General features: G+C 36.0%; 1 protein-coding gene across 14 annotated transcripts in view; it reads right to left on the bottom strand.

Annotated features, from left to right (window-relative positions):
* The window catches only part of kis (kismet), a 154,507-nt gene that overhangs the window by 17,635 nt on the left and 111,228 nt on the right, over nt 1-25,644 (bottom strand). For all 14 annotated transcript variants that reach the window (XM_067119586.1, XM_067119623.1, XM_067119536.1 and 11 more), the window contains 8 exons: nt 24,036-24,228; nt 20,957-21,238; nt 20,674-20,830; nt 6,837-7,053; nt 6,134-6,552; nt 5,753-6,000; nt 4,679-5,464; nt 2,443-2,669 (listed from right to left, as the gene is read on the bottom strand). In XM_067119586.1, the coding sequence (XP_066975687.1) occupies nt 2,443-2,669; nt 4,679-5,464; nt 5,753-6,000; nt 6,134-6,552; nt 6,837-7,053; nt 20,674-20,830; nt 20,957-21,238; nt 24,036-24,228 (2,529 nt within the window). The remainder of the gene's footprint in view (nt 1-2,442; nt 2,670-4,678; nt 5,465-5,752; nt 6,001-6,133; nt 6,553-6,836; nt 7,054-20,673; nt 20,831-20,956; nt 21,239-24,035; nt 24,229-25,644) is intronic.

The following is a 25,644-nucleotide window of genomic DNA, read 5'->3' as shown; positions in this document are numbered from 1 at the left end:
GAAGGCGGGTGCTTGGTTGGTGCCTGGTGCACGGTTGGCGCTGGGCGCTTAGCAGCTGGCGCTGAGCTGGCAGAGGCAGATACCAGGTGCTCAGGAGTCAGAGTTGGGCGCTTGGTAGCAGAATACACTGATCCACGCATGGGAGAACTGACTGGGTGCTCATGCAGGCACCTGGACAAAGCCGAAGACTTCTTGCTAGAAGATGGGCACTTGGGCGCCAAAGGCTGGCCTTGTGAACGAGAACCTTGGACGAAGAGCACTCTGGATTGCACCACGCACTACAACCTGGCTGCGAGCTGAGCGACGGCATTCTAGTCCACTTCAACTGAACAGGAGAAATCTCACTGGCATGATGTCTCTTGAGAGGGCGAGATTCGTCCTTAAAGCACCAAGTAGACCTCTTGTTGGGGTGAAGAGATCAGAGTCCAACGACAACTGATGTGCACTGATAGAGACGCCTTTCTAATGGCTGTCTGACACACGAGAGACAGAATCTGATGAGGGGGCGACTATCCGTGGGTAAACCCCACCAACCTCCTTTGGACCTCTGGATGTCTCCTCCCAGGTTCTGGGGAGCGTGACAGGGACCTTCGTCTGGGAGAATCGTTGGGACGGAGAGCAACTCCCTCCACTTGCACAACACTATGCACTTGGTCCATTAGGACCTTAAGAGACTCTCCTAACTTCGACACTGTACTGACCACAAGTTCCAATTTGTAGTTAAACTTACACTCGAGGCTGGTATTGGCGTTGGGTTCTGAAGCATGGGAGCTGAGTAAAGGAGTTGATGGTAAAATATTAGGAGGACTAAGGATGGGGGATAAGGCTAAGGCTGAAGAATAAGGAATGTTACTGTTGGGGCTGGGGTTATTAACTGAAAGAATAATAACAGGTTCCAAACTATGAGCCCTACTCTCGGTTCTAGAAGCCACCTTCCTCTTCCTACCTGTGTATAACTTCTCTAAATGAGATTTTAAAACCTTTCACTGTTTCTCATGTCATCCTTTACATTCCTCACAAGTAAGATCCATTGAGCACTCTTGCCCCTAACATTTAGCACATATCATATGACTATCATAAGTAATGTTAGTCAAGAGTGTCTTTTAACCCTCCCTGCAATATCTAATACTGGGGGGGGCTTGATTCAGTCATCATGAATAACACGAGGGACTCATATAATAAACTAATCTCAGCTGAAAAGTTACCAGAAAACAGAGTACATCACCAAATCCTGTGAAAAAGCGATGAAAACTAAAAAACAAAGCTGCCACCAACATTAGATGTTATACCACCAACATTAGATGTTATGTCTAAAGCTGGCAGAAAGGAAGTGAGCTCCTCTGTTTGGTTGTTCCTATTGTTCCCTGATGGTTGGCAGGGTAGTCACCTACACAAAAAACATAGAATCGCTACCACGAACTTCAAAAATTTTAGTTGCTGCACGAGTAGCAAGTATAGCTATGTAATTACTTGGTAAGTTACTTATATGAAAATGAAACATTAGGTGGTAAAAAGGAGAATAAAAAATTCTCAAACCTTCCATAAACTTGCAATACTTCAACTGCAACAAAATCATAAGAAAATGCCATTACGATAAAAAAAGTGAAATGCAGACACAGCCATTTCATGATCATCATCAAGTAGTTTAAGTGGACCACTGAGCTAATTTATTCACTTCTAACAGGGCTAACTTGATAGATGTCTTTAATAACAATAAAGTTGATTTTATTAAATCATGGTTTTTGAAAAATTTATAATTGGGTTCACTGAAAATGAAGAGTAACAAATTTCCTTCATTGATTTTTCACTAAATTTGATACTCATTCTGGATTACATATTGGATATTCACAGACAAAATTGTAAATTGTTAAACTATTTTACAGTCTGTATGTACAGGGACAGGATATGATAGCTATTCATAAAATATCCATAGGTCAAACAGATATGATGAAAACTACTTGTGTTGTTTCTTTTGATATGATGACTTTCTTATCACTATACTTGGCTTGATCTATTTTTATTACCATTATGAATTTAATGAAGGCCACCATCCACCCTTCAAGAGTAAACTTACTTTTAGCCAGTTTTATTAAACCTACAGTCACGCTTCTTGACTCATAGGGCTCAACTAAAAATTTGTTTTGAAATAACAAGGAAAGACTGATGGACGGTAATTTCAAGAGAGCCAAGTAAAGTGACAAAGGGAAACTGACTGCACGTAAATATGCTAGAAATGAATGTGGTCGGGATACAATGCATTGAACTTTCAGTAGAGTACTATTTAGTAATGTGCAAGACATACTGTATATATGGTCCTCCCCTACATGGGCAACCCATACATTAAAACCCATGCACTCACACACGATGATGGCACTCCTACTGCTATTTACACAAATGCATTCTGAAAACTTAATTATTAGCATATGAAAATGAAAAACTTACATGGTACAAGCAATTTCAGCCATAAGTGCTGCTTTATCTGGCGGTCCACAGCGCACAAGAAAACACAACGTAGGATCATTTCTCATGACATTGTAGCGTTCATAGCCATGCTTATACACTCCTACAAGCAACGATCTGTCTGCTTCTAAATCCCACCAAGGCTTGGGCGGCAATTCCGTTGGAGGTGGGTTGATGGGCAAATCCCCCGCTCTGCATCCTTCTTCAATCTAAATTAAACAGATGTGCATTATTTTTTTTGTTAATAAAAAAAGGAAATTTCTTAGTTGTAAGCATAATGTTAATACCTTAAGATTCTGACATCACTTGGAGTCATGCAAATGTCATCCATTGAAAATATTCTGCTAAAATCCACGTGTCTTTGTAGTCTTTCCTTCCTGACCATATTCTACGACAAGTACAAAAATTTAGCCTCATAATAAGACCACACCTAGAATCTAAAAATTAATACTGGGTGATACAGAAAGACACTGTCATGCCATTATTAGTCTGACTATAATTTGCTAGTTGAGTTCTACAATAAAAAAGGGGTTTGGTGGGGGTGGGGGGGAGGGGGGAAGGGGGAGTCAGAGGGAGAGATTTTCCCTTCATTATAACTGTAATTCACAACTCACTACCTCAAGGTACTCGGGTATCCAATTTACTCGAAATGTCAAAATAATGACATCCTGCATTTTAGGGAATGCTCCCATACTGTCCTACCCAGTTAGCTCCAAGAATCAAACACTGTTCACTTACTTGTGAGCTGAAAGCACTTAAATTATAAACATTTTTAATGCTCGAGATTCCTCATAAGTGTTCTATGATCAGCTGACTTTTGATGCAAACCAAAAAAAATGTGTATAAATTGTACAGCCTACAGTTAAAAACACAACCTGATGATATACCCAGTTTATAGTAAGGAACAGTCCAATACACAAGTGCCTGCATACAAACAAGAGCAAGAGAAGTAAACTAAGAAACTTATAATTAATTACCTATACTGTACAATTTTTGGCTAAAACCACTACCCTACAGCAAAAAATAATTACTCAGAGCTGCCACCCAAAGGATATGGCTTAGGATCTCATTTCCACTTAAGCTTATGCTTTCCTAGGACAAAATGGTGTATAAAATGTATAACCTCTTTTAACAAAAGAACTGCTACAAGCCTCTTGAGCAACTGAATGGGAGACTCCTATCTGCCTCTTTAGAGTGCCATTTTCTAACTCTTCTCACAAATTCCCTCATGACATTGCTTAACTTGTATTATTTTTCATGATAAAACTATTTGTCTGGTAGAACTATATTTTACCTATTATATATATATTTATGCACAAAATAAAAATTTCCTCATAGACCAAATTTTACTTTTTTGCAAAGGAAAATAGTGAAATGTAGTTCTTTTCAGTCAAAACTTGTTTTATATTAATATATTAGAAACATGCATCATCAAAAAATATATATATAACAGCATATACATATACACAACATCACAACATAATATACTGTTCAGTAAGGGAAATAAAAGATGTGGCAACTCCCAAAACCTATGTCAGCTCGCGGTTGCCTAGTTTAAATTATAGCAACACTCCCGAATGTTTTTGTTTGAAAACATAAAGTAATTTTCATTACCATTACACTCTCCGATATACAGTATAATAATTTGTAATGGTTACTTGTCAAAAATAGCGTAAAACATCATAACTCAACAAGGAGTGTAGTAAGTAAAAATACCGGCCCCACAACAAGCCCATTGTACCCTACTCGCTCCCCAACCATGTGTGGGGCAACTGACAGACCCACTACCTGTGGTACTACAGCACCACCTATTCATCGGGCAAAATGCCACGTTGTGCAATAAAATTAATTTTGAAGGTTTATAACAAAATAAGAAAGAGAAAGAGGGGAAAAAATATTTTGCACAAAGTAATTACAAAGGCACTGGTAAAAAAAATATTTTGCACAAAGTAATTACAAAGGCATTGGTAAAGTTATGTATTAGATTCTCAAGAGTAGCATTTTTGTCAAGTTAGCCACAACACTGGACTGTTGTAAAATATTATAACAAAGCATTTCTCAAGTTAAAAACAACAATATTGCCCGTTTACAGTCAAGTATATGATAACTTATCCCACATCATCTACTTTACAAACAAAAGTATGAGAAATGTGTTTTAGAAAGAAACCATTAAAAAACGCCAATGAATTAATTACCTATTCAAAATTTAAATACTAACCTGACTGAAGTGATCACCAATGATCTCTTGCTTGAGGTAGAACAGTAGACGCACTCTTAATAATACTTTGTTGGAATGGCGGGTAAGATGTCTTGAATACCCTTGATCTAAATAAACATCTGTGTCAAACTTCTCTTCCTTGGCCCATTCTGCACCTTCCATGTGAGTAGCAACAATTTTGGCTTCACGTATCTTTTTTTTACCTTTCCGACCTCGAGGGACAGGAGCAGAGAGTCCAATGTGATTGTGATGAATTCGAGGCTTTCCATCCGATGATGGAGCTATAAGATCAAATATAAAACCTTTTATCTTATCATCACCTCGATAATAGCGTATACAAAAGAGGAGAATCATCCGGGCACATTCTAGTACATCCCTTTCTTTCCAAGCAGGACGGAATTCTCCAGTAGACAAAATTTCTTTCCACCTTCCCCAACCATACACGAGGAGTCCTTTCTCCACTTTGAAACACTCAGAACGAGACCACTGACCATATCTCACAACTTCTGGATCAACAGCTTCTTCTTCAAACACCCATCTAGATGCCCTTGTCATACGTCCACCTCGGCTACCCCGGCCTCCTCTCGTACCCCGTCCTCGGCCTCTTCCTCTATTTTTGTTTCTTGAAGATGTCATCATGTCTGGCAATATTTCAGGTTCAACATCCTTCTCAGCCCCTGAATCACTGGTTGATGATTCCAAATCACTGCAGTCCAGAACAGACTCATCATGACCATAACGTCGTATTTGTGATCTTCTTCTGGGTTCTTCTACTATCAAATTTTTCTGTGGAATAAATATTTGTTAATTTCTAAATAAAAGGAAGTTCTGTATCTAATCATAAAACTAATCAGCAACAGACACATTTTAACTCATTGGAATATTGCCCACATGACCATACACCTCAGTATTAGCATGGCTACTCATCATTTAACATACAGTATAGTTTAAAATCTAATACAATTAGTTCCAATATTTCTATTTCAGGTAAAAATGCTTAGGGTTATTTGCTTTTTCCTGTAAAACGTATGCTACAATTACAAAAATTCTAAGAGAAAGAAATCTATCCATTACCTTTCGCAATTTTTCTCCTGCTTCAGTATCAATGTCAGCACGCTTAGCCCATTTCTTCCAAAAGTCTGGATCATCCAAGCCAATATCATTACGGTTACTTGATGCAGAGAAGGATGCTTTGGAGAATGTGTTTCCTTTTTCACTTTCATGCTGGATAACTGTTGTCCGTCTGGATAATATGTGATCAATGTCTTCTTCACAAAAGTCATCAGCACCATCCTCTTCCTCCATCAATGCTCCATAAGCACCTGAATAAACAAAATTGAATTCCTTAAAATAAAGGAAAATTTGACCAAATAAATTTTGACTGAATGACATATTCTAACACTCATTCCATTTCACATGGGGTTTTTAACTATGTACTAAACTAAAAGGGCTCACCTTTCTTAAGAAGTTCCTCTATGTCTTTTTTAGAGAGGCCCAATGAATTTCCACCTGCAGCTCCACCTCTCTGTTCAGTATTCATTGATTGCAGGACTGCTTTATCCAGACCCAATTTCCTTGACGCTTTGTCAAACATTTCTCTCTCATATGTACTTCGACACAGCAATCTATAGATCTTGACACTTTTAGACTGACCAATTCTGTGACAACGAGCCTGAGCCTGTAAGTCATTCTGTGGATTCCAGTCACTATCATAAATTATCACTGTATCGGCTGCCGTCAGGTTAATCCCTAGGCCACCTGCTTTGGTACATAGCAAAAATACAAAACGATCTGAGTCCGGTTTGCAAAAGCGATCTATTGCTGCCTGGCGAAGATTGCCCCGAATACGCCCATCCAGTCTCTCATATGGATACCTGTTGATGGAAACAGAAAAGTTCATGAAAAACACGAAATAATTTGTCACAATTTTTGCACTTTATTTTATAACAAGGAACAAATAAAATTCTCATAAATATTAACCATCCTAAATTCCACCTTGGTTGTCAATGATATTCAACATCAACTGTCCAATGCAACCAAACTACAAATGCTTTGAAATATTAAAGATGAATTACAGCCCAAAAAAAGGATGGATTCCAAAAAGAGCATAACATTACGACATACTTGGATTCTACAAGAAATGAATAATAGAACTTACTTTCTGAATATGAGGTAGTCTTCTAGGATATCTAATAACTTGACCATCTGAGAGAAAATAAGTACACGATGACCATTGGCTCGTAGTTTTGGAAGCAGCTTATCAACCAAAACCATCTTTCCTGATGACTGGATAAGCGCATTATGATAAGTGTCTGGATCATGCATGTGTGCAGGATTAGAATCCCGATAATCTTGCTGAATAGCATCCTCTGCACCTATAAACAAAAGTGCAAATTTCAAGTCAGCTGTCCTTATATATACATACACTAGTCCTGATAACACGCAGAACCAATCACTTAGGATCTGGAGAAAACTCACCACTCAATAAAAACAGCAAGTGCTCATTCTTACTAAACTCAATTTACCTGACTAACATCTGAAGTGCCCTTTCTGATGCAAATGCACCAATTAAATTGGAGCACATACCAAAAGAAAATTAGCAAAAATGGTGTGAAAACTAAAAGGCACATGAAAAAATACCAATGAACTGAAACCAATTGATACTTGACATTTGTGACCACCTAACTTCAAAACATATTGAGGTTTGCAGTTGAAATGCCTTTTATAGTCTGATATTTATGACAAGGTAAATATTTTCAATACAATAAGTGATCATTCAACTGTGTCACTAATACCCAAATTAATACCAAACACGGTTTAATATCCTGATATTTATATGAAAAAACTACAAATGAAGGGCTCTTACAATAAAACACATTTTTCTACAATCTATTACATTAATTATAAATGGCCTTACTCTGTACGACAGACCCAATCATACCAACTCCATATAGCTTGAAAGCAAAATAATCCTTCTGTGCACATGTATTTCATCTGTGTCAACCTCCATCACAAAGAATTAAAGGGGAAATAGGTCACTGAAGATTATGACTGACAGGTTTATAGGGAAACTTATCTGTGAAAACTATTAATTTTACACATTCAATTTTTACAACAAATCTCTGAAGAGACGAGTAGAACCATCTGAACTGCTATTTGAGGAGAGAAGAGGAAGTAGACAAATCTATGAAGAGCAGAGTACAACCAGAAGCAGCATATCTAATTCCCAAAAGACAAGGCATAGCAGAGCTTTAACCAGCAAAATCTATGGGAGCTTCTGTAAATAATGAATTTGTGATAATGGCCATAACACAAAGACAGTACACCCAACAGGAACACGAGATAAAAAGATGAGTACTTTACGTAAGGCAACATATGCCTCCATGTTTCTAACTTTTTATGAGGGTTGTAGTCAAGATCGGGATAGGAATAAATTACCTTGATCACAATCAACCAGCAGAATAACTGCCATGACAATAGGTCCCCAAAAATTAAATAAAAGGATTTATGAGTCACATTACACATTTCATCTTGCAAAGCATTCTAATAACATCGAGCCAAACCTAATCTCTTTGGCCTTGATCTTCACTTGCTAGTAGTCCTCTATTACAAAACATTAAAAAACAGGGTGAAAGAACAGGTTAAAAGGCTAGTCTACGACAAGAGCCATGAGGTACAGAAACAACTCTTACTGAGACCAAAAGAAACGGTGTAGCTGTCCAAGAGTTTACTGGTGTTAAAAATTTCACTATATCAGTCCTAGAAATCTCAGGAGTAGAAACACTAATATACTGGACTGTCCCAAGACTGGAGCATGACATCTACTGCCTGAGCTGCTAGGTCTGTTGCGGAGAGGAGTACAGCAGCAGTTGTCTTTCAACAATGTGGCAAACTGATTCAGTAAGGGCATCCCTTAACCAGGGCCTTGCAGCTATCCATCTGTAAAGACCACTATTAACCACTTCTTTACAGAGAAGCTTAACAAAACGGAAACATTACCTTCGCTACTGAACCGAATTCCTCAGTAATGAAATAAATACCTGCAAGTCTCAAATAATGTTTGATATGAGTTGAGATATGTCTGTATGAATATATACACAGTAAACCCACGTATTCGCGTTCTCACGATTTGCGGGTTTCTCTGTGGAACATATCTACCCATTATTTGCAGAAAATTCGCCCATTGGGGGTATTTTTCACTGAGAAATATTCACTAATTACTGTATTTTCATATAATTTCATGAGTAAATTCACTTTTTGTGATAAAACTATTAAAATACTCAAGGTATAAGCATTTTTACAGGGTTTTTCTTGTGTTTAAACTCTCAAAATGGGCAGTTCTAAGTGTTTTTAGAGGGTTTTAAGATTTTGTGGATTTTAGCTATTCGCGTGTGGGGTTTCGCATCCCGGCGAATACCGGGGTTCACTGTGTGTGTGTGTGTGTGTGTGTGTGTGTGTGTGTGTGTGTGTGTATATATATATATATATATATATATATATATATATATATATATATATATATATATATATATATATACGAGGGTAAGTCAAAAGTTCCAGGAAAAATTCAATATACTCTTTATTTAAGGAAATTCAAACATCATTTTTCTACATATCTACCATCTAACTCTATACACTTTTCAAGCGCTGTTTCCACCTCTGCAACCCCTTCTTTGTAGAAATTTGGGCCTTTCTATTAAACCATGTTGAAACTGCATGTTTAGCAGCATCCAAAGATTCAAACCGGACTCCTCATAAGTGTTCCTTGAGTTTTGGGAACAGGAAAAAATCTGAAGGAGCAAGATCAGGACTATAAGGAGGATGTGGAAGAGTTTCCCACCTAAATTTCCGTGAGACTTCTCTTGCAACCCTTGATGAATGTGCTGGAGCGTTATCATGATGGAACAAAATTCTGCGGTGCAACTTTCCTCGACGCGTTTTTAGCCAATGCAGTCTTCAGTTTTTGCAAAACACCTTTGTAGTAGTTCCCGGTGATTGTTTTTGGCCTTCAAGGAAATCAATCAAAATCACTCCTTTGAGTCCCAAAACACTGTTGCCATAACCTTCTGGGCAGATCTCACCACTTTGAACTTCACTGGTGCAGCTGAACCTCTTGGTAACCATTGCTTTGATTGAATTTTACTTTCTGGGTCATATTGATGGATCCAAGTTTCATCTCCAGTAACAATCCGGTAAAAAAACTCTGATTCATTTGATTCAATCTTACGTTAAAACTGCAAGAGAAAAGTTCAGCTCTTTGATGCAGTTGGTCTTGCAAGAACTTTTGGGACCCAACGTGCTGAAAGTTTACTCAAACCAAGATTTTCATTTAAAATTGAAAATGCGGAACCATGGGAGATCCCAGTTTCATTAACTATCATATTGATAGTAATCCGGCGATCTTCATCCACTAGATTCTGCACCAAAGCCACAATTCTTTCATTTTTTGCAGTCGATGGTCTTCCCTCTCTTGGGTTGTCTTTGAGGTCCTCCGACCATCCTTAAATCGCTTTATCAATCATAAACAACTGATTTAGATGGAGAAGAATCTCCATAAACTTGTTGCAAAGCTTCAATAATTTTTCCTGGTTTCCAATCAAGCTTGGTCAGGAACTTGATGTTAGCTCTCATCTCAAAATTTTTATTTTCCATGGGTTCAGAAGTTACTTTTCTGAAGCAGATGTTAACACCACGGTAGCAAAGAGGATGACTGAGGTAACAAGTCTATATGATCACTACATCACAGATAATTGTTTACCAAGTATCTGGATTTGTTTTTCATTCTAATGTAAATACATCATTCAACAATTTTCCTGGAACTTTTGACTTACCCTCGTATATATATATATATATATATATATATATATATATATATATATATATATATATATATATATATATATATATATATATATATATATATATATATATATATATATATATGCCTGTACACATTTATACTCTCTATACATGTATGTGATATATGTAGTCTTTATGTGTGTTTTTGTATTTGTATTGCATATATATATATATATATATATATATATATATATATATATATATATATATATATATATATATATATATATATATACATATTTATAAATACATGTATACTATACATATCAACACAATTATGTTTCCATTCACAACATTTCAACAGAGATAAACTTTCCCTACAGAAATGCTTGTGATTCCTAACAGCAGACCAATGGGTCAAGCAAAGAGCAAAGACATGGCCTCCATGGCAAAACATGGGAACCCAGCCTGTGAAGAGCAGCCTTAGATCTGGCAAAACCTTATGATCCACTTATCTGGCAAAGAAAGGTGATGTCCATTACTAATAAGGCGATGAGCCCCTGATCAAGCTGTGAGCCTTAAAAGCAGATCATCCTTTTAGATATAATCGAGAGACAGCTATGAAAATACAAGGGAAGCGTTGCCCTGGAATACACTTAGATCCTTCACTTCCTCATTTGAGTCCTCAACCTGAGAAACAGGGCATCTGACTCAGGCATGCACAGTAGGACTTTTCTTTCAGGATTCAAGTTGGTGTGACTAGGTCCATTTCCTATGGAGTATGGCCGCTTATAATTGAAGGGTTCACAAAAACAAAACCAAATTAAACCAAATGTTCTAAGTATGTGCCCAGCAAACAAGGGTGTATGGTTTGTGTGAGAGTTTACAACTGCTCAGTTATGATCAGCCCTTAAAAGAGTACAAAATTTTAAATAGTCGAATATATTTTAAATTAACAACTAAACAATCATCAATTTCCAAAAAACACACTAGATTCAAGAAATGTACAGCGCACAGATTAATGAAAATGTTAACATAAAAAGCATCAGATCTCCATTATCATCATCATCATATATCATTGCAGATACAATGAAGATTGTTAAGCTGGCATGTACATACGGTAAATTATGACCTCTTTCAAAAACTACAAATTCCTCAATTCTTTCTGAGATAGCTCTTGCAGTATTTTCATAGTTATTTTCTTATTGTCCTTTTGTTACTGCTCTATTGACTCATCAAGTTGTAACTTCAGAACCCCACTCCCTTCCCAAAGAGCACAAAAATGAGGTGTTTTTCATCAATTTTATATCTATCATTTAAATTTTAATGTATACTATACAGTATACGTAGGCAATCTCTGAAAAGCAATTTTATTGAGGTTCAATATGGTTTCCTCTTTTCTGCTGTAGGTTCTGGAATGTATCTACCATATTTCTCCTGAACTATGGCTAAGGTCATTTGCATATTTTATAATATAATACTATAAATATCTAATCCAGGCTACGACCATAACTTTACGGCACTTTACCATGTGAATGTGAAGCATGTACAGCCTGGAAACTTTAGCATGGCACTGAAAGTACAATTGTTAAATATGTTGTAACAATTTATCTTTTCATTGTAGTGAACAATATATGAATGAATTTTGATTCATAGCAATTATATTTTCCTTTTCAATGGACCACAAAAGCAGGCCCCAAGATGGAATAGCCAAAGATTTATTGAAGTTAGTGCACCTTTTTACTGGATTTTAGGTAGATTATCACTCCAGCTCTTACACTTCTCTCACTTTTACCCCTTTTGATTATATCAACAAAATTCGCTGAGATGTGTAGTGGTGAAGACAATTCGACAAGGCCACAAGACACTATCAGGTCCTAGGTCCTGCTCTTTGTATGCTCATAGCATATTGTCTATATCTTGTGTTTCTGTAAACTTGTTATTTCTTAAAACAGTTTACATACTGTTCTCTTAATCTGTTCTCTTGCATCTTTTATTGTTTACTTCACAACTGTACATAGTTAAAACAATTACTTCATTTTCCATTTACACAATGAAATGACAAAATTTTGCCTAAAATATTTGTCACATCTACAGCATCTTGCAATATCATCACTATAAAATATTCATAGTAGTATGAGTCTTAAATGGAGAAAAACCCAGTTATGTATATGTACACACATTTGAAGATAAATCTATAGATTCCCATAAGCTATCTGAATAGATTTACCTTCAAAAAAATGTACATGTACACAACTGTGGATTTTTCTCCAATACCATCATTTCAAATATTTTAACATGACCACCGAATTAACATGTCTTATCTCCTATAAAGCTGGCTCAGACTGTTTATTTTCAAGTTATTCAACTCCTTAACTATTTAAAACTTGACATTTGATACTTGAAGACTGGTCAATTACAAAACTAGCTGGAAAGGCATAATGCTATAAGCCCATGGTCCCAAAAATAAGATAAAAGTAAAACATATATTAAAAATAAATCATGAAGTGACTCAAATCTGCCCAGAAAAGAATAAAAAAAGCATTTGCAGCAAGTTTGAACTTCTGTAGTTCTAGACTTAACTACATAAATAAGATAATTGCTCATTAATCTGGTCAAAGCATTAATAGAAGTAGAAAACTGTATGGTATTGAACCACACAGATGAAAAGGCAAGAACGACAGAATTAACTACTTATCTAGTACTACATGATGGATGGTATAGTCTGGGAAGATACGAATACAGAGGACTTCAGTTGTAAAATCTTATACAGCATGCAAAATGATCTAACAATGATAATGACAAGAGATTAATTATCAATATAATGAATGAGAAAATTAATAGAACTCACATTTATTGTTCACCAATTAGATGAAAATCATCTGCTCAAGATCAAACAAATATCATTATTAAAAAAATTGGAAAATGAATCTTGAAAGACTGATTATACCAATTTTTAGTGCACCTGACAATGGAATAACCAGGTTAACTTGATTTGCAATAAGTAATGACAATGCTTTTTAAATATGAGTTTTCGAAGCCAAACCATATATTATACATACATCAGTAGCAACAAGCTACAAACACCTCTGATAATACTGTAGGTAAGTGTAATCCCCATCAACTACGCTTTGCTATTTATCGGTTAAAAAATTCAGTTACATCCAGAAAGAAATGATCCACCAACTTTCAATTTGAAAAGAAGAGTTTCAAGAGTAATATGGTTGAAAGAAGTGCTAAAGTTTATACCAGTATTACAAATTTTACAACTACAATCTAACAATTCTTGTGTAATACAGGAAATTGAAAGAAGAGCATCAAATGCATCCCGACTCTTGCAAAAGCCAAACTACAAACCAAAGAATGAATTGCTTTCAGCAAACACACTGAGACATTTTGCCAACAGACATTCATAAACTTTAAATGTGAGGGTTATAGAAACTCGGCAGTAATCAGCAGGAATAAGAATACCCAAACGGCATTTAACTAATGGTGTAACTCTATAAAATCTCCAAACAAAAGAAAAGAAGCCTTCTATTTAAATCAAGAGCACTAACATGTTTTGTTTAACTAAATAATCAGTGGTTTTCACTAAAATACCAAGAGAAAAATAGTTGCCATCTACACCTCCACAAGACTCAGGTTGATTAAATGAGTGATCTTTCACAGGACAGATAAGCTAACTGAGTGAGTTTAGCTTCAGGCAAGGAATCAGCCATGTTGAGTTTTTCATTGCTCTGCTTAATGTTTAAAAACACATCAACCAGAAGGGTTGCCTTTTCCTCTAGATGAGTGATGGTGTTATCTGGTGTACACGGAGGGGGAACTGTTAAGAATGCATCAAAAAGTGCAGAATTAAGTGTAGCCCACCAATTACATTACAGAGATGTATCAGCAAGTTTCTTTCATAGTCAGAATTGCATTAATTTTCTGGTGAAGAACAAATTCTGAGTCACGACTCATAGTTGGGTACAATTATTTCAAGTAAAATACAGATCTATTACTTTTCAAAAAAAAACCAGAATCCTCTTGTTTCTCACAGCAGGTCTACAATTGTCACAGAATCACACTTTGTATCTTATCTGATAATTCAACAATGAAAAAGTGAAAGACCACCTTAAATTCCATTCCAGTCTACATGAGATTTAGTATTCATTTTACAAGCGGTGAGCACACCAGTTTTATTCATTAAGTCACTCATGTATGATCAGAGGTCCAAATTGGAGAGCCACAATATACTAGAAGAATCTGTGAATATTAGATCCAAGCATTTAACAGACAGTATGCTCCCTTTTATATAATTATTATTCACAGCCAGATTCCAAGGTTAAGTCAAAAACTCATAAGGCCATGGCAATCAGTAGGGAACAATGCAGCCAATCCCTATTCTAAGCATAGAGAATGCCAATACAAAGATACCTTTCTATCATTTTCTTGTATCTTACCCATGGTGATGAAAAGAGTAAAAAATAGTACCATCTAAGTCTAGATTGCAATATAACACAATTGTTATGCCTACCACAAACTTTTACAAATTGGATCACATGGCATCCACAGTCATACCATGCTTTGAGAAGCTTGGTAATCATTTGTAATATTTCTATCACTACTTCAATGTTTCTGGAGTAGAAAACATGAAAATACAAAAGTTTAATCTATTCTAACTTATTACTACTAAATTCATTGTTCCATAATGGGTCCTAAAGAAAGATATATTAGATCTGATCATAGTAGTTGCAGCTATGGATGCTTTTTTAGTACAGGCAGTCTCCAGTTAATGGCGGGGGTTCTGTTCCTGGCCGAGCACCGCTAACCAAAAATCGCTGATAATTATGGTAATAAATGGCATTTTTAATGTCGTAAGTGCCAATAAACTGCTTATCGGCACCATTAACCGCTTATCAGCGCCAATATACCGCTTGCCAACGCCGATACACCGCTTGCCAATGCCGATACACTGCTTGCCAACACCGATAAACTGCGTACCGACGCTGAAAATCACTTATCATCTCTGAAAATCTGGTTAACAACGTTGTTAGCCAAGCGCTGTAAAGCCAGAACACCGTAAACCACTGCTGATATCCAACATATTTCATTGTAATTACTTAGAGAGCTCAAAAATTACCTTTGAAAATAATATCTTCTTTTACCAAGAATAACTTTTAATATGGAACATCCTTTTAATGAATTTCTACTAATATCCCTGTTTTCAACTTATTTTATCGTATAGCTAGCTCAAGCTCTCAATCAAATAACTGAAACAAATTTGAAAAAGTGCTTGGGTAATAAAAGAGGAAATAATTATAGTAAATTTGAATTTACTATACATACCAGAAAAACCCAGAACATAAAGACAACCTTCCTATACAATGTAATATAACCACAATGTGAAACAAACGATGTAGATAACAATGAAGAAATACGCTTCCTCTCAGGTGTCAGCACATGACCTTTGTGGCAATGTCCCAATGAAAATATATCCTATAATGTTTTGGAGTCATAAGGTAAAATGGTGACTCCACATCCTGCTTGAAGAATGGCAGCAAGCTCCAATTTGTGCTTATGGAAACATCAATGAAAAAGCATACTTCGTGTGCATTTATACAAAGTATGTTTTTTCATTTCATGTTTCCATAAGCACAAATTGGAGCTTGCTGCCATTCTTCAAGCAGGATGTGGAGACACCATTTTACCTTATGACTCCAAAACATTAGGATATACTATTCATTGGGACAGATTGCCAAAAGGTCATGTGCTTTGACACCTGAGAAATATTTCTTCATTGTTTTTTCTCGTTTGTTCCTTAACTGGTTATATTGCATCGTATAGGAAGCTTGTGTCTTTATGTTCTGGGTGTTTGGCATGTATAGTAAATTCAAATTTACTATAATTTTTTCCCTTTATATTACCCACGCACTTTTTCAAATTCCTTTCAGTTACAAAAAAACTGACATTCCTGAGTTTGTTGCAGGTACACAGTTATCAAACTGACAGGTCAAAGTAAGGAGCCCTCACAGTAAGATGGGGCAAAGTAGAGGGGCCCCCACAAAGAGAAGCCAAATGTAATGCATGGAGAGCAAAGGAATGACTGCAAGTCAGGAGTACTGGAAGACTGGGATTGGTAGCAAAATCCAACCCAAACAAAGAAATGATAGATGTTCACTTTTTCGAGTGGGTGACATGTCTACACAATGAGGGAAATGACATTCTTACAACAGGACACTGCCCATTAACAAGGCACTTCCAATTTTATTTCACTGAAGTTTAACTCTGGAAAAATGTTCCCTATTTATTGAAAAGTTATTTCATGTGAAAGGATACCTACACAGTAAGTGTATCGTGAAAATATCATACACTGTTCTCCCATGGGTTATGTATACCACATATTAAACTTCTGTAGTTTCCTTGGGTGATTCAGCTTACAGATTAGCATTAGCCTCTCATTTGCAAGGCCTGTTGGTTTGTTGTTCAAATAGAGTTGACCAACTGGGGATGGGTACCATTGTCAGGTTCTACCCAGCATCTCAGTTTCAGGAGCTGTAATTTTTATTTCCTTCACTCAAAGCATCTTTGCTAGCTAACTTCTGCTTGTTAAGATGGAGTTATTCATACCAATCGTGGAATTTATTAAAGTCGGGCCACTTCAGAAGTTTCCTTAAGAGCAGAGGAACCCTGGCCTTGCCCACAATTAGATCCAGAAGGTCAGTAAACCTCTCTGCTGTAGCCCAAGTGGAGCAATAATGGTCACCCTGGTGTCTGTCGAAGAATTGGCCAAACATGGTACAGGTGTTTAGGTTGTCCCAAAACACCACCTTTGTATTCCGGCTGCAGGGATTGGTTGAGGTGAGCAATTAAGTAGTTTGTTGTTTATGAATGCTGCAAACAGCAACATGTGGAGATCCAGCTTAATTGCCAAAGTACCCTGCATACAATGATATTCTTCCAACCAATATCTCCACAGCCAACTAACACAACATTTTTAAATGGAAACCACCTTGGTTTCTCAAATAAACAATAGCTGTAGCATTATTAACTGTGTGTGAATGTCTGCCCTTCCAAAGGATATCATGAATGTTTAGACGAGAAGGAATATGGCCTTGAGCTCTTTAAGGCTAACAATACTTTGCTTGGAAGCCCAAAAGATGGGCCACCCAGTTAAGTCAATACATCAGAGCATGAGACCTTCAAAATCCAGAGGAACCCACACCACCACCTAAATTTGAGCAACACCTCATCTGTTACTGGAACTCAAAAATCATTGGGCCTCGATGCACATTTCCAAGAATTGGTGCACTGTGACTGGGGAGACCAATCTTGAAGGTGCTCTGAGGCACCATTTTCTGACAATCTACATGACTGATCAAAACCTGGCTAAAACTGACCGTCAGATGGGACATATAAATGAAACTGTCACACGGTTGTCATATATCTATAAATATTGTCCTTCAAAGGAATAACAGGTTCCCTCTGAGTGTCAATTACCATCCCCAGTTTTATTTGCATTTACAAGACTGATATGGATTCAAGATATGCTGTTTTAAGAGCTTGTCTACTAAGCTATGACAAACCAGTTAGGTCCCTTTCACACTATGTGTTGTGGTGGCGCAGGCAGCAGTCAACTTATACCTCTTATGGAGTCGTTCACATCTTGTGCGCGTGATTTCGCCCCTGCATTGCCACTGAACATGGGCGTGGTACCACCTGGCCAGTGGACCATCATGTTCAATGTAAGTCCTCACACCTTGCGTATCATATGCACTTAGCGGAGTGCTGAAAAACTCTCCGGTAGATGTCCACACTTCAACGTCGGTATGTCTTGTTATAATGGAACACTAAATCGAAATAGATCTCCTTATACCTTTAGTGGAGATGAAACCAGTGTTATGGGATAAAAGTTTCAAGGACTACAAAAGTCGGAATTTGACTATATCTGCATGGAGGGAAATTTGCAACACCAGGATACCATTGCAGACAACCTTTGCCTATGCATCCTTCAATGTCCAGTTCTAGTCCCAGCCAACCTTCTCATGTTATTTCTGCAATGCCAGGTTTCCATTCAAGACAATCTCCTAACCTTTCTCTGGAACCAAGTTTTGATTTCAGACAGCCATCACCGAACACCGAAGATATCCATAAGGATCAAAAAGGGCAAGTAAGCAATGGAGGCCCATCAAACTCAGAGTGTTCATATATCACAGAGGAGTACAATCTAGATTTTACAAGGCTGCCTCAATCTCAGCATTTTACTTTCTTCACTTTCAGATTCGCATTATAAATAACATAGTATAACAACGAAGAAAAAAAGGTGTAATATTGATAAGCAAGTAATCTACTCTTGCTAAACAAAATACATTTGATGGTTATATTACTGAGTGTCAATTACTCTCCTATTCAACTTTTATAACAGCACATATTAAGAAATATACGTGAAAAATACATAAACTTTATGTGGTTGCCTACCACAGACTAAGTCGTGAATGTTGCTGATTCTGCATAACGCAACTGTGCATGGCAACATCTAAAAAACCACCACAGTTTCTGTGGTGCGGCGAACACACCTATCTGCAGCAACAACGTGCATGTGTGAAAGTAGCCTTGCAGATACAATGGAGAAGCCAATTCAGAGTCTCGGAGGCCAAGCCCAAGCTGCCACTGGAGCCAAAGATTGTGACAATAGGAAATAAGTAGACTTTTTCCTAACAATAACAGCAAACACTCCCTTGCAAACAGGTGGATGGGATGTGAAGCAGGCATCCTGCAGATCCAAAAAATTCAAAAGATCTCCCTTTTTGACCTTACAAACTCCACTGTCTCCTGCCTTCAAAGGGACAAGTACACACTTGCTAAGCTTAGTGAGCTCGACTCTACAATCATTATCTTGTCTCCAGTGTATTGCTTACATAAAATTGCAGTAGTCTTTTTTAAAAAAAAAGTTTAAATTTCAAGATATTTTTCAACTAATGCTCATATTTGTGTATAGTACACTGGCATCTGAACTCAATGAATTTTGTTACTTAACGTGTACTTTGAGAGCCATGAACCCCATTTCTTAATTAGAGGAATAATCAGGTTATTAAATTGGACACAGCAGCAGAAACGGAACAGGACCAATGCTTCCCCAAACAAACTTGTAAAACTGGCTTTTTGATTCCAGGTTAAATGAACCATCATGCCCTGCTCTCTAATGATCTTCCTCACTTGAATTCACACTCAGTGTGTGTGTGCCTGTCTGCAGTTCACATTAACATTCCATCTTTTATGTATAGTGGAATTAGCTGCATAGTAACCTTAACTGTGCTTATCAAGTACAGGAAAGTTTTTTCTGAGTTGTTCTTGCTCTGCTACATTTTACCATTTATATGAATGAATCTCAAACTACTGCCAAGTTTTTGTTGAATAACTAATATCATGATCACTTATTTGAAGACTGATTTTATTCATATGCCTTAATAAATATTCATTGAATACACATTGTTGTGTCCTAAATTAAACATTAAATATTAGAATATAGGACAATATTACAAACCTAACAACAAAAACTTCAGATGATATCAATGTCTTCAAACAACACTGTTCTGCCTAACACCAACCATCCCTGAGTGACTGACTTATGCTTAACATTGTCTATTTCAATACTAAGTGTATGCATTAAAATGTTAGTTTTTTGTGTATACAAATAGAACTTATTTCCCACTATAGAACCCATTTCATTCTACCCACACAGGGGAAAAACTATGATATGTTGTTAAAATGATGATAACAGGTTTAAGACAAAGCAACAACCATACAACCTTGTTCTCACCCCTACGGTGAGCATTAACATGGAGTACTCCACTCTATTAAATAAATATTTTATACTTGTGCAAAGAGAATTTTAGTGAACTAGGAATGGAGAAGCAATGCTTTGCTTCCAGTCGACAAAAAAAAAAAATAAATAATAAAAAAATAACACTTCTATGCATGCAGTCTTGTCAGACTTAGTATATGCAAGCTCAACAATAACCATCTTTCACTATTTTTTACAAATTTAGTTCATAAAATTTTGGTGCTATCCTGTTGGTCTTTCCTCTAAATAATACAGTCGACAAGTAGAATTCTGTCAAACTACCTAAATCACAAAATATTAAGGAAAAAACTTTGCATAGTCCCCTATACCAAATACAGAAGCATTATCAAGCAATACCCTTAGGTCTTACCATTTAGGAGATATGGATGGAGACAACATTTTCTTAACTCCATCATGGTGTTCATCAAGCTCGGCACATTTGCATACGTTGCACCTTTCACCAAAAAATCAAAGTTCCTCTCCAATATAGCTCTGTAATATTTCTTCTGGATATTTGTCAACTCAACCTGTTTCAAAGAAAAGAAGAAATTATTCAACATGCTACGTAAATCCACAAGTTTGGTTTGGGTACACATTTTAAATTACGTTTTACAAATTCAAGTACATTTAGGACCACCACCACCACCACTCACCTCAATGATTGTTTCTTCTTTGGGTGCTAAACTTTTTTCTACGTCTTCTTTCATACGCCTCAGCATCATGGGTTTCAGAAGTGCCTGAAGCTTCTTGACTTGATCTTCTGTCTCTAACCGTCCAAATTCTTGCAAGAAAGACTCCTGAGATGCAAACTGACTTGGTTCCAAGAAATTGAGGAGTGAAAAGAGCTCTGTAACATTGTTCTGAAGTGGTGTACCCGAAAGCAGAACTCTATGTTCCATAAACATAAGCCTTAACCCTTCCAACAGCTTACAATTCTGTAGAGGCAGAAAAACAGTTTTCTATTATTTTTCAACATAAGATTTACACTGTTCTAATGTTTGGTCTCATCACTTTTAATTATGTGACATCCCAAAGGTTTTAAATTACTTTCTGATGACAGACATCTGCCAACAAGGTGGTCAACTATATTATTATTAATAATATATTCAGCAAAGGCCACAGGACAGATAAAAGGAGTACCAAGCGCTTTCGTGTTATTTCAACACATTTTCGAGGTACGTGTTGAAAATGTGTTGAAATAACACAAAAGCAGTTGGTACTCCTTTCATTTTTCCTGTGGCCTTGGCTGAATATATTGTCACACACTACTTAGTGACATATAAGCACTATTATTATTAAATTCAACCATTTATTTTTCCCAGTAAAGGATGCTGTAAAATTTAATGTGAGAGATCATGTACTGTTTCAATTGTCATTTACCTGGATGTTTACCATCAGCTTTATTACAAAAAAAAAAAAAAAGGCAATATGATAAGGCCAATTGCATACAGCCAAGTCCTCCCTTCATTATAGCAATCTATTACAGATCTTGCTTTTAACTTTCCTATCTGCATGTAAGGTGACAAAGCTGCTATGAACATCTATGATTGTGAAAGTGTTGCCAGCAAATGTCTTAACCCATAACCTGGGTGTTAATCCAGATTCATAAGTGATAAACCTGGCAGCTTCAACTTAAGTCTCCATCGTTATTTTGTGCCTCTGGTTCCTTCTTTCCCTTGCAATATATTATTAAAATTTATCATACCTTTGTCTTCATAACACCTAAATTTTACTTTTCATAGTTATCTTACACTTACTTTCTTTAACTTCAACATATAAATTAAAAAGGAACTTAAATGTAAGATAAAAAAACAAGTTCCATATACCATATCTATCAAACGATGAGATTAATCCACATATTTAAAAGATTGAAAACTGAGCAACTGTGGGCAGATGGTAGTTTGCTGCACAGTAGCTGACTTTTATGCAAGAGTAAAAATTTAAAGAACTGTCAGATATGAAAAATGTTATCTCTCGACTCAATAAATGTGATATGCTCTATTGACAACGTCCAATGAAAATATGGGATCCATAACTTTAAATACAAACCCGTCATTCATAAATAGCCTTTATTCTGTGAAGAACTTATCCATGCATGTCAATCTAAAATGCAGAAAAAAGATCCCACCCTGTGCATGTGTTGGCTAACTCCCTACAGTTGCAAGAAGACATCATTCCTCCTCCAGTGAGCCTTATCATCTTAAACACTGCTTTTCTTCCATTGACCAACAAGAGTTTTTTGCTGTTTTGGTGCTCTGGCAGTCACACTTTTTAATTCTGTCTGTCATCTCATCCTCTTAAAAGTAATTCTCAGTATTTAGCGAGTTACCTGATTTGGTTTACTTTTCTTAAGCAGCCAGAGCACTGCTCTAAATTACTTTTAGTAACAAAATCTATTTCTCTTCTATTTTGAGTATAAGAGTTTTGATAATTTTTCATGGAATTTCAAAAATTCAGTGAATTTCAATGTGTTACTTTCATTCAGGAACCTTTTTTTCAAAATTCTACTTTTTCATTCTCATGCAATTATAGTATGAGTATTTTGCATGTTATTGCTGTGTAGATTAACCCTTTTTTTTAGCCCTTCATTGGGTGAGTCAGTAGAGCTGTGGACTGGCACTCGCTAAACCGGAGATCAATTCCCCGGCCGGCTGATGAGTTAAAGGAATTTATTTTTGGTGATAGAAATCCATTTCTCGCTATAATGTGGTTCGGATTCCACAATAAGCTGTAGGTCCAGTTGCCAAGTAACCAACTGGTTCTTAGCCACGTAAAGTAAGTCTAATCCTTCGGGCCATCCCTAGGAGAGCTGTTAATCCGCTCAGTGGTCTGGTAAAACTAAGGTATACTTAACTTTACTTACCCTTGCTTTACTCTTCTCAGGGTTCTATTTACTCAAGTATGTTTCCAGATTTGCTTTCCCTCAAAAGTAACTACTTCTACAATCTATTTAATTCCCTCTGTCCACTCACCAACTTTCATATTTTACATAAATGTGCCAAAGCACATAGCTCATGACTGGCTGCAATCAATGCTTCAGATATCATAGATTTACTTTGATGAAGATGCAAACTATATCTTCAGTAACTCATCTGAATGTTTAAATGTACAATAAACCCTCACACCTAATATAGATCATGAACATGGTGATTTATATAAATAAAATTACAATAAAAGCACAAGAATAGACAAACTTGTACCAAATAGTTTACACACTTCAAAAAAAAACCTACGGTGGCATTTCAATAATTATGTTTTATTTCATCGCAGGTAAATAAAAAGACATCTAGCTATGCGAGTGTAAAAAAAAGGTATTCTAATAATTCCTTGCATGTGAATTACATAGTATGAAATACTGTTGTCTATGAAAAACAAGGAATGTGTTACCCAGAGGGCCAATACAGTTGACTGGAATGTAAGCAGGGAGAATCATTCTTCTACTTTTCAAATTGGTGCATCTGGATGCATTCAACAAAGAATGAAGGCTATCTATAATTAATGGTTTTGTTAAAAAAAAAATTGTGTAAATCATATACTTTCAAGCCTAATTAATCAAAAGCACTTCTGATACTGAGCTCAATTAATCAAAAGCACTTCTGATATTGAACTGTCTGGAAATAAATCCAGTAATTTCAAATATTTAAACTCTCCTTTACTTTATTTTCAGCTATGCATTTGATCACAAAAACAGGTCACAATTAAAATGCAATGTAATAGTCATTTAAAACATACCCTATTCTTCAATCGATGAGCTTCATCAATGATGCAACATCTCCAGTGTATTTCTTTTAGCTCTAAACAATCTGATATGATTACTTCAAAGGTTGTGATAAGTACATTAAATTTGTAGAGGCTGGGGACCCGCTCCCCATTCTCATCCTTGTAATACATCTCATATTCAAGGATCATATTACGACTGGCTTGCCTGTAAAATAAAAACAGAACTTTTATCTGCACTGTACATACTCACACACATATATATAATACTTTTTAAGGACTAGATCAAACATCTGTAAATAGCAAATATATATATATATAAATATGTCTATATAATAAAAAACCGAGGTATATTATTTGATTTTAATTTGATATATCACAGTGTACTAGAAGTTTCTTGTGCTAAAGTATCCTTCCTAGATATTATGTTAGATTTGTTAATAAATCAGTTATCAATTCAAGTTTACAATAAAGAAGAGATTTTAATTAATTTTTAACACTAAGCCTGCTTGCTTTTCACTTAAATATGCCAATTTAAATGATTTGAGAGCGATTTGCTCAGAATTTTCAAGACTAGCACATATTTGTATGAATACACAATAGTCAGTTATTTGTTAATAAAATGGCAAAATTTCCGATTTGCACAATTAAAAAACCAATTAATAAATTTAAATATAAGGAATCTTTTACCATCAGTAAATGTAATTTCAATGTTAAGTTAGATTGGCAGATTAATCTTTCCATTATATAAATTTAATTGTCCTGTTCTCTTGAATATACTGTATATGTATATACTATATGTTATCATTTATATTGTATAACTACCTTAAATATCATAACCAACACTATAATTATATATGAAGGTACTATTTGTTGAAATTGCAAAACGGTACAAGATTTAGGACAAAGGCCATTTGCTGGGACCTATGAGGTCATTCAGCACTGAAAGGGAAATTGAGAATAAAAAGGTTTTGAAGGTGTTACAGGAGGAAAACATCACAGTTGCAATATGAAACAATTGCTAGGAAAGGGTGGAAATGAAGATGGGAGAGAATATGAATAGAGGTACAGTAAAAGGAATGAAAAGGGCTGCAACTACGGCTGAAGGGAAGCTGTAAAGAACCTTGGGAAATGCCTACAGGTGCACTGACAATGCTACCCACCCAACTGGGGGTTCTGTTTGTATCCTGAAGCTTACATTATAGTAGTGGATATGATAGTAGATAAGTGCGCAAATATTTATGCTAAAATTTAACTAAAACTATACATATACAGTATATTATATAGATAATATATATATTATACATTTGTAATATTTTATTATTGTACATTACCCTGTACATATAAAATTTTTTAATGTTTTATTACTGAAAGTGCTGTTAACAACTTAGGTCTGCGACCTGCACTTACTCTGTGGGAAACATAAGTAGACACAATGACTGATCGCATAAGATCATTGAATAAACACATGCACCTCTTGTACACTTGAGTTGTCTTTCATTGTCTCTACTTGTACTTTTACCACCTTGTACTTCCTATAATCCCTATAAAAAACTTATAACACCATATGCAATGCATGTACTAGTGATGGTCTGAAGCCCAGGTATACATGCATTGCAGGTGG

This window comes from Macrobrachium rosenbergii, chromosome 2 (assembly GCF_040412425.1).
Source record: "Macrobrachium rosenbergii isolate ZJJX-2024 chromosome 2, ASM4041242v1, whole genome shotgun sequence".
Classification (NCBI taxonomy): Eukaryota; Metazoa; Arthropoda; class Malacostraca; order Decapoda; family Palaemonidae; genus Macrobrachium; species Macrobrachium rosenbergii.
The sequence above is the reverse complement of the archived record's forward strand: the minus strand, read 5'-3'. Positions and strand labels throughout refer to the sequence as shown.